The sequence below is a fragment of the Cebus imitator genome, unplaced genomic scaffold, assembly GCF_001604975.1.
Source record: "Cebus imitator isolate Cc_AM_T3 unplaced genomic scaffold, Cebus_imitator-1.0 Scaffold42, whole genome shotgun sequence".
Lineage (NCBI taxonomy): Eukaryota > Metazoa > Chordata > Mammalia > Primates > Cebidae > Cebus > Cebus imitator.
In genome coordinates, this window is record NW_016107357.1 from 16,724,574 (window position 1) to 16,738,197 (window position 13,624).

Sequence of the window (13,624 nt, forward strand, 5' to 3'; positions counted from 1 at the left end):
AAAAAAAAAAAAAAAAAGGGGGAAAGGATCTGAACAGACATTTCACAAAAGAAGAGATGAGAATTGCCTATGGATATACGAAAAAATACTCAACATTTCTAATCATCAGGGAGACGTAAATTAAAACCATGGTGAGATATCACCTCACACCTGTTAGAATCGCTACTATCAAAAAGATGAATGATAACAAATGTTTACAAGGATGTGGAGAAAAAGGAACCCTTGTAAATTATTGATGGGAATATAAATCAGTACAGACATTTTAGAAAAAAAAACTATGGTGGTCTCTAAAACAACTAAAAACGGAATTACCACATGAGCCAGCAAACCCTTCTGGGAATTTAAAGGAATTGAAATCAGTGTGTTTAAAAGATATCTACATTACCATGTTCATTTCAGCACTATTCACAATAGCTAAGATATGGAAGCAACCTAAGGGTCCATCAGCAGATGAATGGATAAAGAAAATGTGACATATATACATAACAGAATGTTATACAGCCTTTAAAAAGAAGGGAATTCAGTCAGGTGCAGTGGCTCACACCTGTAATCCCAGCACTTTGGGAGGCCAAGGTAGGTGGATCACCTGAGGTCAGGAGTTAGAGACCAGCCTGGCCAACATGGCAAAACCCCATCTCTATTAAAAATATAAAAATTAGCCAGGTATGGTGATAGAAGCCTGTAGTCCCTGCTACTCGGGAGGCTGAGGTGGGAGAATCACTTGAACCTAGGAGGTAGAGGTTGCAGTGAGCCAAGGTCACTCCACTGCACTCTTGCCTGGACAACACAGCAAGACTTCATCTCAAAAAAATAAATAAATAAATAAATAAGGAAATTCTGTCATTTGCAACAACATGAATGGGACTGGAGGACATGATGCAAAGTGAAATCAGCTAGGCACAGAAAGACAAATACTATACGATTTCACTTATGTGTGGAATCTAAAACATCTATTTCACAGAAACAGTAGAAAAGTGGTTAACAGAAGCTGGTGGGGAGAAGGTGCGATGTCAAGAAAGAGAAGATGTTGATTTGACTACAAAGTCTTCAGACTGAAGGAATAAGTTTCAGTGATCTAATGCACTGCATGGTGATCACAGTTAATATTGTTTTATATTTCAAAACTGCTAAAAGATTTTTAACATATCACCAAAAATAAGTTCGTGAGATAAATATGTTAATGTAGAGTGACTCTACAATTTAAACATAGATCAAAATGTCACACTATATCCTCAAAATCTATACAATTACATAATTAAAAATAAATAATTATTTTAAAAATAAAATACTCAGAATTCAACACTTTATGACTTCCATTGTTACAGCCATGGTCCAAGCCACCCGCCCCCCACCTTATTCTCTCTCCTGGATCATTGCCATTGCCCTTTGAGTCTTGCTCTGTCACCCAGGCTGGAGTGCAGTGGTGTGATCTCAGCTTACTGCAACCTCCATCTCCAAGGTTCAAGCAATTCTCCTGCCTCAGCCTCCCAAAGCTGGGATTATAGGCATGCGCCACCATACCCCGCTAATTTTTATATTTTTAGTAGAGAGAGGATCTCACTGTGTTGGCCAGGCTGGTCTTGAACTCCTGACTTCAGGTAATACATCCGCCTCGGCCTCCCAAAGTGCTAGGATTACAGGTAAGAGCCACAGCACCTGAGCTGCCATTGCCTTTTAATGTTCTCCTTACCTAGTCCTTATACACATATGGTTTATTTTCAACATAACAACCAGAGTAATCCTTTTAAAAATGCTCAAAATTGGTCAGGTGCAGCGGCTCACGCCTGTAACCCCAGCACTTTGGGAGGCAGAGGCAGGTGGACCACGAGGTCAGGAGTTCGAGACTAGCCTGGCCAACATGGTGAAACCCCTTTTCTACTAAAAATACAGAAATAAGCCAGGTGTGGTGGTGCACGCCTGTAATCCCAGGTCCGTGGGAGGCTGAGGCAGGAGAATTGTTTGAATCCAGGAGGCGGAGGTTTCAGTGAACCAAGACTGTACCACTGCACTCCAGCCTGGGTGGCTGAGTGAGACTATCTCAAAAAAAAAAAAAAAAAAAAAAAATTTAAAAAAGCTCAAAATCCTCCAACTCATCTCACAATAGCTATAATGCCTTACATGATCCCCTTGCTCTCCTTCCCGTGTTCACTGACCTCACCTCCTTGTTTTTCCTCAAACACGAGGCTTCGCTGTTACTTCTGCCTACAATGCTCTTTCCCCAGATATCCACATCATTGCTTGCTTTCTCACACCCTTTAGGTCTTCCTCAAATGGTATCTTTTCAGTCTGCATTTTTTTTTTTTTTTTTTTTTTTTTTTTTTTGAGACAGGGTCTCACTCTGTCGCCCAGGCTGGAGTGCAGTGGCATGATCTCAGCTCACTGTAACCTCTGCGTCCCAGGCTCAAGCGATGCTCCTGCCTCAGTCTCCTGAGTAGTTGGGATTACAAGTGCATGCCACTACTGTCTGGCTAATTTTTTTGTATTTTTAGTAGAGATGGGGTTTCACCATGTTGGCCAGGTTAGTCTTGAAGGGACCTCAAATGATCCACCAGCCTTGGCCTCCCAAAGTGTTGGGATTACAGGAGTGAGCTACCGTGCCTGGCCCTGCTGTTTTAAGCTGCTAAATTTAAAGCTAATTTTTTATTCTGCAGCAGAAATCCATAGTGCAAGGAGTGGACTGTAGACACTGTAACATGTTACTCAGATCACGCTACAAGAATAAAGGGGTTATAATTAGCCCGGCTGTGGAAATGTTGCAGGTAGACAACCTCAGTTAAAAAGAGCCACCTTACCCAAGATTGGATCCCCATTTCCTATTGGCCTTCATCCACTGACCAACTGATGTATGGATATAAAGGCCTAGACCTCTCACCCCAAATGGGGACAACTAACTCTGACACAGTCTTTTTTGCACAAAAATCCCTTCAGAAGTTTCTTATCCTGCTTAAAATAAAATCCAGCATCCTTACATTGTCAAAACCCTACTGTTTTTTTAATCTGGTCCCTACCTATTTTTCCAGCTCTCCCTTCTCATTCACTTACTCACTTTCCTGCAGCTATGCCAGCTTTCTGCCTATTCAACACACCAAATTTATTCCTATCTCAAGACCTTTTACTTGGTATTGTACATCTTTTCCCTGGAATGTTTTCTCCCCAAACCTTCACATGGCTCTTTCATACTAGGTAGGACTTTGCTCAAATGTCAAGTTAGCATAAATACCTTATTTTCCCAACTACCTTCTTTAAAGTAGGGCTACCTACCTCCCTGACCCTCCAATTCCCCAATATTCATTCCCTCCTACTTTACTTTTCTCCATAAAACTTACCTTATAACATCTGTAATCATATTTTATTGTTTAATTATTGTTTGTCGCTCTTATCAGAGCAAAAGTTTCGTCTTATTCACTACTGTATCCATAGTACCTGGTACAAACTAATCATTCAATAAACATTTAGTACATAAAGGAATGGACTGAGAAATTGAAAAGAGAAGGTAGAAATACCAGCTACAGCAGCTAACTGCCCAACTGTATAAAGGCATACCATTACTTACACCTGTATTCCTTGCTTGAATAATAAGTGTGTATGTGATATGCATTTAAAATTAACCGCTTTTTGGCCGGGTGTGGTGGTTCACGCCTGTAATTCCAACAGTTTGGGAGCCCGAGGTGGGTGGATGACCTGAGGTCAGGAGTTCTGGACAGCCTGGTCAACATGGTGAAACCCCATATCTACTAAAAATATAAAAATTAGCCAGGTATGGTGGTGTGGGCCTGTAATCCCAGCTACTCAGGAGGCTGAGGCAAGAGAACCGCTTGAATCCAGGAGGCTGAGGTTGCAGTGAACCAAGACTGCACCACGGCACTCCGGTCTGGGTGACAGAGCGAGACTGTCTCAAATATAGTAATAATAAAAAAATTAACCTCCTCTCTTAGCTTTTTCTTTTTAAAGCTTTCCTTTTTTGCCACTGTTGTAGGCAGAGTATATTGGGTAGAGTATATTCCTTTTTATTTATTTCATAAGTTGACACAACAAAAAGAGGAGTGGATATCACCCAAATATCCTAAAGTTAGAGCTGAATGCGTTAACTAGATCATGGCATTAACCCTCCGCTGGGAGAGGGTGTGAGGACATTTTGGTTTCCTATGGAAACATTTCACTGTGTTGATCAGAACATTTTTAAACCACATGTGTAAGAGGAAGAATGAGACTGTATGTTGAGTAGCCAAGTAGCCAAGAGCCAAATTGCCATTTTTGCCTATCCAACTTCCATTTTTCCTTCTTTTGTAATAGTCCCTCCCTAATTTTCCTTTGGGAAACAATGACTCCACTTTTATTCATGCAAATGAGACTGGCGACTAAGATGTCCTTCCTTCTTTTGGTCCAGGGGGTCACATATTCTGACCCTACCTAGACAGAAACATAACTCTTGGCATAAAGTTTGCAGAATATAGAAAAACAGTTAATTTGATACAAAATTCCAGTGATTCCTTAAAGAGAATGCTCATTAGTTCCAGCTTTAGTTTTACCTTTTCTGAAGTAAGCTTCCTCATCTTATCTTTCAATTTTGTTAGCTACTCCATATCTTTTCTTAATAAAACTTCTGTTTTATTAGCCAACAAAAATACCCTATCTGGGATACCTAAACTATGACTTCTTCATCTGAAAAATGTTCCTAATACTGAGAATATTGTAGTGTGAAGATTAAATGAGATATTCATTCCAATATTCAAATATTTGAGTACCACTACTGATCAAGCCTGCTAGGGATAAAGAAACAGAAGCCACAATCGCAGAGTAAAGAGAGTGAAAGACTGAGGGACATGACATTATGTAGAGATGTGAACTGGACCTCTTGTGAAGAGATGGTCTTTGATGCAAGAAACGCTTGCTCCGCTGTATTACATTGAACCATATAAAACTGGCATATTCAACCATTTTTGAAACATAAAAGTAAAAATTTCATATAGTTCAACGTAATGGTAGAAAAGCAGCAAGAGAAAGCAGCTACAAATGCACTTAGATTTATAAATTAAGTGGGGGAAATTTAAAGAAGCAGCTGTCTTATTTGTATGTAAAATGCCTAGAATAATAGACACTCAATAGTTTATTTAGGTATAGATTACTCTTTGAAATAAATTCATGAAATATGCATTCCTAAAGGATTTTGTATAGAGGAGAAACATTCGTCACCTTTTTTGGATATTCCTGGTGCTGACAGGAAAGAGGGATGTGTTCCCAAATCTTTAATTCTCTTATTTGTTATCTTTCTGCACAAGATACTAAAATTTTTTTTTATCCTCAAAAATATTTAATTTAGCTGACTTATACCTAGAAAACAAAAATAAAATATGTATTTATTTTTATAGATCAGTTGAGGCCAGGAATTCAAGATCAGTCTTGGCAAACATGGCAAGACCCTATCTCTAAAACAAAAACATATATATATTATTAAATAATAAAATATATATATTTAGGCCATGGCTTAAATATATATATATTTATATATATATATTTATATAAAATTACAGGCAGTGGCTTATGCCTGTAATCCTAGCACTTTGGGAGGCCGAGGCAAGTGGATACATCTGAGGTCAGGAGTTTAAAACCAGCCTGGCCAACATGACGAAACCCCATCTCTATTAAAAACACAAAAACTAGCTGGGTTTGGTGGTGGGTGCCTATAATCCCAGCTACTCAGAAGGCTGAGGCAGATGAATCACTTGAACCCAGGAGGCAGAGGTTGCAGTGAGCTGAGATCGTGCCACCGCACTCCAGCCTGGGCGACAAAGTGAGACTGTCTCAAAAATAGTAAGAATAAAAAATAAAATGTTGTTCTAAAATGTCAAACACTGTTCTTTTGAATATTGCCTTACTGCCATATTTAAAGATTGCTGCTATCTTTAAACTATCACTGGTTGTTTTGTAAAGGTCTACAGCAGACTATTACTAGATTTAAGAACCAATTCTGGAGCATTACTACGTGTAGTGGTCTACTTGAAGCCTCAGCCTGTTTTGCCAGCCCTCTCAGAAAGAGGACCAACAAAGGTGCTGCTGCAGTACTTTGTACTGCTAACAGTGCTGGCACACTGCCATCAGCACGACTCAAAGGCTGAGTAGGTGTGTCCAGATGGCAGAGCTATGTTATAAAGGAGGCTGACAAAATAAGTCTGTGGCATTTTCAGCTTCTGTAGAAAGAGGAGTCTCTGTCTCAAAACCAAAACTGAAAAATGAGAAACTCCTCAAACAAAGGAAGGGGGCTAAGATTCGTATTGTTTAAAAGGATTGACAGCTTTTCATTGTAATACATAATAAATTCAAATGATGAAAGATAGACACAGGGTGCTGAGAGGAACTGAAATGGGTTTTCAAAAGGATCAGAAACCTTTAATATCAATGGAATAAAAAATTACAACCTTACCTTGTAATAACGAAAATAGTCTCGCTCTTGCAATTTTTTTATTTTGGGGAAGATTTTGTAGGTATTGAAGTTATCGATGCTGTCAATATCACACAAGCAATCATCCAGAACTCCAGTGACCTAGAATTTAAAATATCAAAATTACTGATGTTTTAACCTCAACAAATCTATACTATCATATAAAAATATAATTTATTCATTCAAGTTAGCTGGTATTTGCTTATTAAGATATAACATTAATGCAGTCAACTTACTTTTTACTGTGGTCGATAAAATAAAAAACAGAGAAAGATTAGCTATACCCATTTGAAAGAACATTTTTTTTTAAGTGCTTGAATAGTACTGAATTCTCCTTCCTCTACCTAAACATATATGAAATCCAAGTAGCCATTGCAATATGAAAGCACTATCTTCCCAAACTAACCTAGAAGTTACAGATGGTAGTAACATTGTTGTTACTACCATCTCTTTCACCTCTTTCCTTTAGGTTGACATTTACAGAACACTTATGTGATAGACACAGTATTAAGAGCTTTATGTTGCCTCATTTACTCTTCAAAAGTATTCCATCAATGAGGTATTATTACCTTCATATTACAAATAAGAAAATTAAGGTTTAGCAGCCTTGGCTGGGTGCGGTGGCTCACACCTGTAATTCCAGCACTTTGGGAGTCTGAGGTGGGTGGATCACCTGAGGTCAGGAGTTCGAGACCAGCCTGACAAACATGGTGAAACCCTGTCTCTACTAAAAATACAAAAATTAGCCAGACATGGTGGTGCGTGCCTGTAATCCCAGCTACTCAGGAGGCTGATGCAGGAGAATTGCTTGAACCTGGGAGGCAGAGGTTGCAGTAAGCCAAGATTGCACCATTGTACTGCAGCCTGGGCAACAGAGCGAGACTTTGTCTCAAATAAATAAATAAATAAATGAATGAATGAATGAATGAATGAATGAATAAAAAGGTTTAGCAGCCTTAAAGTAATTTTTCCAAAGGAGAAATGGAACTTATTCCCAATCTATCAGACTTTAAAATCTATTATCTTATCCACTAATCCAAGAAGGAAATTGGTATTTACAAAGTGAATTTAGAGTCCCCAAATTCCACAAAGCATTCTTTAGCTAATTTAAAAATGGAACTCACTGGCTGATATGCACGACCTGGATTTATCTTCCAAGAATTATCCTGAATGAAAAAGCCAAGCCAAAAGGTTACATACTGTATAATTCCATTTACAGAACACTTCTTAAATTAAAAAAAAAATTTAGAAATGGAAAGCATATTATTGGTTTCCAGGGATTAACGACTGGGGTAGGAGATGGAAGGTGGATCAGGTAGGGTAGGAAGGAAATAGTGTGGTTATAAAAGGGCAACGGGGGAATATTTGTGGTGATGAAACTGTTCAGTATTTTGACCGTGATGGTGAATACATGAACCTGTATGTGTGATAAAATTGTATGGAACTAATACATACACGCACAAACAAAACAAGTAATACTGAGAGGCTCTGAATAGGATCAGTAGATTCAATCACTGTCAAATCCTAGTTACAACACTGTGCTACATGTTTACAAGATGTTACCATTGGGATAAATAAACAGTATATGGGATTTCTCTGTTATTTCTTGCAACTGCATATGAACTTATAACTAAAATTTTCAAAAAACAAAAAATGGGGCTCAGCCTGTTAATTTATGTGGTCCATAGGAGCAATATATGCAAGTATCAGAAAATGGAAACCAGTCCTTGCAAGCTGTTTCATTCTCATTCTCTCACCCTAGGACTATAAATGTGTCTCCAAACTTCCTTCAACAGAGTTAGGGCTACATTATCTTGAAATAAGTGATCATTATCAAGAATTCTGGCTCTAGAGTTATATATACTTTGCTGTCCCACTCACTAGGTCATTAACTCACAAATTTCATTCCGTTGCTCTCACTATCTATAAGACTTCAAATTCTGTTTTTTTCTTTCTTTTTCCTCCCGCATGAAATATATCTGTAAAGACTTCAAATGCTAGCCCCTAAATAACAATAGGAAAAAAAAAATACAAACCAAAAAGCTTTCCAGGTTTTAAAAATATTTTATCTAGGGATTGTTCTTACAAATTTTTCTTAAATTGCTGACTTGTAGATTATAAAGCACCATATTTTACTTCTTTAAAACATTTTAATTGTGGTAAGGGATGGGTTAGGGTATGCAAAATTGCCATGTACATATTTGTAACCTTTATAGACTCCTGATACAGAAACCTGTGCTTCACCAAAAACTGTTTAAATACTGCCAGTATTATCAAAAAGTAAAAGAAAAAACAGATCTGGGCAAGGATGTGGAAAAAAGGGAATGCTTACACAGTTAGTGGGAATGTAAATTAGTTCAACCCCTTTGAAAAACAATATGGAGATTTATCAAAGAACTAAAAGCAGAACCATCATTTGACCCAGCAATCCCACTATCTACCCAAGGAAATCATGATATCAAAGACACCTGCACTTGAACGCACTATTCACAGCGGCGAAGTCATGTAATCATCACGTAGTCAAGTGCCCACCAACAGTGGATGGAATAAAGAAAATGTAGTCCATGTAGACCATGGAATACTAAGTAGCCATAAAAAAGAATGAAATCATGTCCTTTGCAGCAACATGGGTGCAGCTGGAGGCCATTATCCTAAGTGAATTAATGCAAAAACGGAAAATCAAACATTGTATGTTCTCACTTATAAGCGGCAGCTAACAACGAATATACATGAACATAAAGATGAAAATAACAAACACTGGGGATCCTAAAAGGTGAGCAGGAGAGGGGGAAACAAGAGCTGAAAATCCGCCTACACCCATGTAACAAACCTGCACATGTACCCCCTGAATCTTAGAAAAAATAATACTACCAGTATCCTTTAAGGTCCTCCTTAATCACATCTACCTCCTTCTCCCTAATGGTGGAAATAAATCTTGTTTTTCTTATCAGCTTTTCTTTTTCTGGTAATGCATCCCTAAACAATACGCTTGAGGTTTTTTCCCGTTTTTGAACTTTAATATTAATGGAATCTAAGGCGTGAATTTTTCTGTAATCTGCTTCTTTTGCCAACATTTTATTATGGCATCTATCTATGATGATGAGGGTTTGCAGTACCTCATTCATTTTCCCTGTTGCAAGTGTTACATTTTATTAGAATGTCATAATTTATTCATTCTACTCTTGATGCATACACTAGACAGAATACCCACCCCCAAAATGTCCCTAATTCCTGAAATATGCAAACATATTATTTTTGCATGGCAAGGGGGACTTGAAAGATGTGATCAAGTTTAAGGCTCTTGAGGTGGGAAAACGATACTGGATTATTCATGTGAGATGCGTGTAGTTACAAAATTCCCTATGAGAGAGAAAGACGGGAGTGTCAGAGTCAGAGAGAGACTGGAAGATGCTATTCTGCTGGGTTTGAAGATGAAGGAATAAAGAGGTCATAAGCCAAAAATCATGGAAACATCTAGAAGCTTGAAAAGGCACCTCCAGAAGGAAATGGGACCTTGTTGACGCCTTGATTTTAACCCTGTCAATCCCGTTTTCAGAATTCTGGCCCCCAGAACTACAACACAATAAATATATTTATGTTGTTTTAAGTCATTACATTTGTGGCAGTTTGTCACAACAGCAATAGAAAATTACCACAGTCCATGTTATCTCTCCCCAACTCCCCACCCCCCACTGTCCCTCCCCTATTTCCCCCAACAGACCCCAGTGTGTAGTGCTCCCCTCCCTGTGTCCATGTATTCTCATTGTTCAACACCCCCCATGAGTGAGAACATTCGGTGTTTGATTTTCTGCTCTTGTGTCAGTTTGCTGAGAATTATGGTTTCCAGGTTCATCCATGTCCCTACAAAGGACACGAACTCATCGTTTTTGATGGCTGCATAATATTCCATGGTGTATATGTGCCACATTTTTCCCTGTCCAGGAGAAATGCCAGATATAGGTGAAGGGAAGGAAGGCAGCAAATCACACTGCCACGTGTGTACCTATGCAACAATCTTGCATGTTCTTCACATGTACCTCAAAACCTAAAATGCAATAAAAATAAATAAATAAATAAATAAAATTACCACAATCCATATTTAGATTGTTTTCAGATTTGGCTAAAGAACACTGCTTCACAAACGTTTTTGCTTATATATCCTGGTATAAAAACACATGCAAGAGTTTCTCCAAGTTAGGCCAGGCACAGTGACTTATACCTGTAATCCCACTTTGGGAGGTGGACACAGGAGAACTGAGACCAGCCTGGGCAACACGGCAAAACCTCATCTCTACAAAAGTACAAAAATTAGGCAGGCCTGGTGGTGTGCATCTGTAGTCCCAGCTACTCAAGGGGCTGAGGTGGGAGGATCACCTGAACCCAGCAGGTCAAGGTTGCAGTGAGCCAAAAATCACACCACTGCACTCCAGCCTGGGGAAAAGAGTTTCTCCAGGTTATATGCTTAGGAGTGTAACTGCTATAAGTGTATGTTCAGCTTTTCCAGGAAATGGCAAAATGATTTCCAAAACAGTTGTACCAATTTAAATCAATTTAAATAGGAGTTACTGTTGAGCCATATCCTCAAGAATTTTTTTTTTTTTTTTTTTTTGAGACAGTCTTACTCTGTTGCCCAGACAAGAGTGCAGGGGCACAATCTTGGCTGACTGCAACCTCCGCTTCCTGGGTTCAAGTGATTCTCGCACCTTAGACTCCCAAGTAGCTGGGACTACAGACCTATGCCACCATGCCCAGCTAATTTTTGTATTTTTAGCAGAGACAGGGTTTCACCAGTTGGCCAGGCTGGTCTCAAAACTCCTGGCCTCCAGTGATCTGCCTGCCTTGGCCTCCCAAAGTGCTGGGATTACAGGTGTGAGCCACTGTGCCAGCCCACATTCTCACTCATATTTAATATTAATTTATGCTTTAATTTTTGCCAATCTAGTTAGCACGAAATGTTATCTTTTTTTCTTACTTGTACTACTAGGGTACAATGTTCATATGCTTCACAAAACATTTGTATTTCTGCTTGTGTAAAATGTCTATTTATATCTTTTATTCACTCTTCTATTTGGTTATCTACTTCATACTCATCTGCGGAAATCAATACTGCTTCCTCCCCATTCTATCATATTCTTCCAGAACTCCAATTAGACGTGTTAGACATCCTCACTCTACTCTCCAGGTATCTTAAGTTCTCTTTAATATTGATTATCCCATTCTCTCTCTAGATTTCATTCTGAATAATTTATTTGCATCTATCTTCCACTCACTTTTTTTTTTGAGATGGAGTTTCACTCTTGTTACCCAGGCTGGAGTGCAATGGCGCAATCTTGGCTCACCGCAACCTCCGCCTCCTGGGTTCAGGCAATTCTCCTGCCTCAGCCTCCTCAGTAGCTGGGATTACAGGCACGCGCCACCATGTCCAGCTCATTTTTTGTATTTTTAGTAGAGACGGGGTTTCACCATGTTGACCAGGATGGTCTCGATCTCTTGACCTCGCGATCCACCCGCCTTGGTCTCCCAAAGTGCTGGGATTACAGGCTTGAGCCACCGCGCCCGGCCCCACTCACTTATTAAGTCAGCCTATTTTACTGAGGCCCAACATAAGAACTGCACTACTCTAAGTGCTGGGAATATAAAATTGGAAGAAAAAAAAAAACAGACAAAAATCTCTGAACTCAAGGAGTTTACATCCTCACAGGGAGAAGGGAATGCAAAATGAATGAGCAAAGTATAGAATGTCAGATGGTAATAAGTGATATAGAACCAGAAAACTAGGGACTGGAAACGGGTTGCAGAATTGGGGCTGCTGACCATTTAAAATGGGATAGTTACAGAAGGTGTACAATAAAATTTGGCAAACCTTGAAGGAGAAAAAGGAGCAAGGAGCAAGACATGCAGATATCTGGGGGGACAGCATTCCAGGTGTTGGGAGTAAATGCAAAGATCCTAATGTAGTAAGCTTGCCCAGTGTTTCTGAGGAATGAGGAGGACTATGCAATAGGCAAGAATGAGAATTAGACCACCTTTTACTGAATCTGGGTTATTGTCTCACACCAACCAATTCTCCAACTCTGAGACCAACCGGGTAGTGTCCGACAATTCAGTTCTGACACTCTCCACCATTAGCGTAGACCTATAAATGAAGGGCTGAGTCCCAAAAGATGTCCTCCACTGCTGACACAAATCTCAGGTCCTGAGCCACTTGTTCTTTTGACTGGCTATCAATTGAGGGTTCCTAGCACTTCCGCTGCAGGTTTGATAATTTGCCAGAATGGCTCGCAGAACTCAGAAAGACACTTTACTTACAGTTACCAATTATTATAAAGGATACAACTCAGTAACAGTCAAATGAAAGAGATGCATTGAGCAAGCTACTAAGTGAGACGGATGCACAGAGCCTCCATGCCCTCTCCCAACATGCCACCCTCCCAATAACTCATTGTGTTCCTCGACCCAGAAGCTCATCAAATCTAGCTGTTCAAGAGTTCTCACAGAGCTCAATCTCCAGCCCCCACCTCTCCCCTTCCTGGAGGTTGGTGGGTGGGGCTAAAACTTCCAACTTTCTGATCAGTTGGGTCTTTCTGGCAACCAGCCCCATCCTGAGGCTATGGAAGGTCCCCATCTTAAGTCATTTCATTACTATAAACACAAGTGTGATTGAAAGGGGCTCATTATGAGTAACAAAAGGCACTGCTATGTCTCAAGATATTTCAAGTGTTTTAAAGGGCTCTGTGTCAGGAATCAGAAATAAAGACCAAATATATTTTTGGATTACACCATGTGAGACAGGAAGCCATTGGGGAGTTTTAAGCAAAGGGTGACAGAAATTTGGTGAGAATAGAAGGTTTCTCTTTAAAATTTGTATGGTCAGAGAAAGGGACATTTAAGATAAAAGACATGTCAAATAAAGTGACACTTTAGCAGAAATCTAACAGAGTGAATCATATGAATACACAAGAAGAGTGTGCTAGGTAGAAGAAACAGTACAGCCGAACATGGTAGCTCATGCCTATAATCCCAGCACCTTGGGAGGCTCAGACGCGTGGGTCACAAAGTCAAGAGTTCGAGAACAGCCTGGCCAACATGGCGAACCCCGCCCCCCAACAAAAAATACAACAATTAGCTGGGCGTGGTGATGGGTGCCTATAACCCCAGCTACTCGGGAGGCTGAGGCAGGAGAAT

General features: G+C 39.6%; 1 protein-coding gene across 1 annotated transcript in view; it reads right to left on the reverse strand.

Annotated features, from left to right (window-relative positions):
* The window catches only part of ERO1B (endoplasmic reticulum oxidoreductase 1 beta), a 70,122-nt gene that overhangs the window by 50,073 nt on the left and 6,425 nt on the right, over positions 1-13,624 (reverse strand). The window contains exon 2 of the mRNA XM_017526597.2: positions 6,422-6,541. Within this exon, the coding sequence (XP_017382086.1) occupies positions 6,422-6,541 (120 nt within the window). The remainder of the gene's footprint in view (positions 1-6,421; positions 6,542-13,624) is intronic.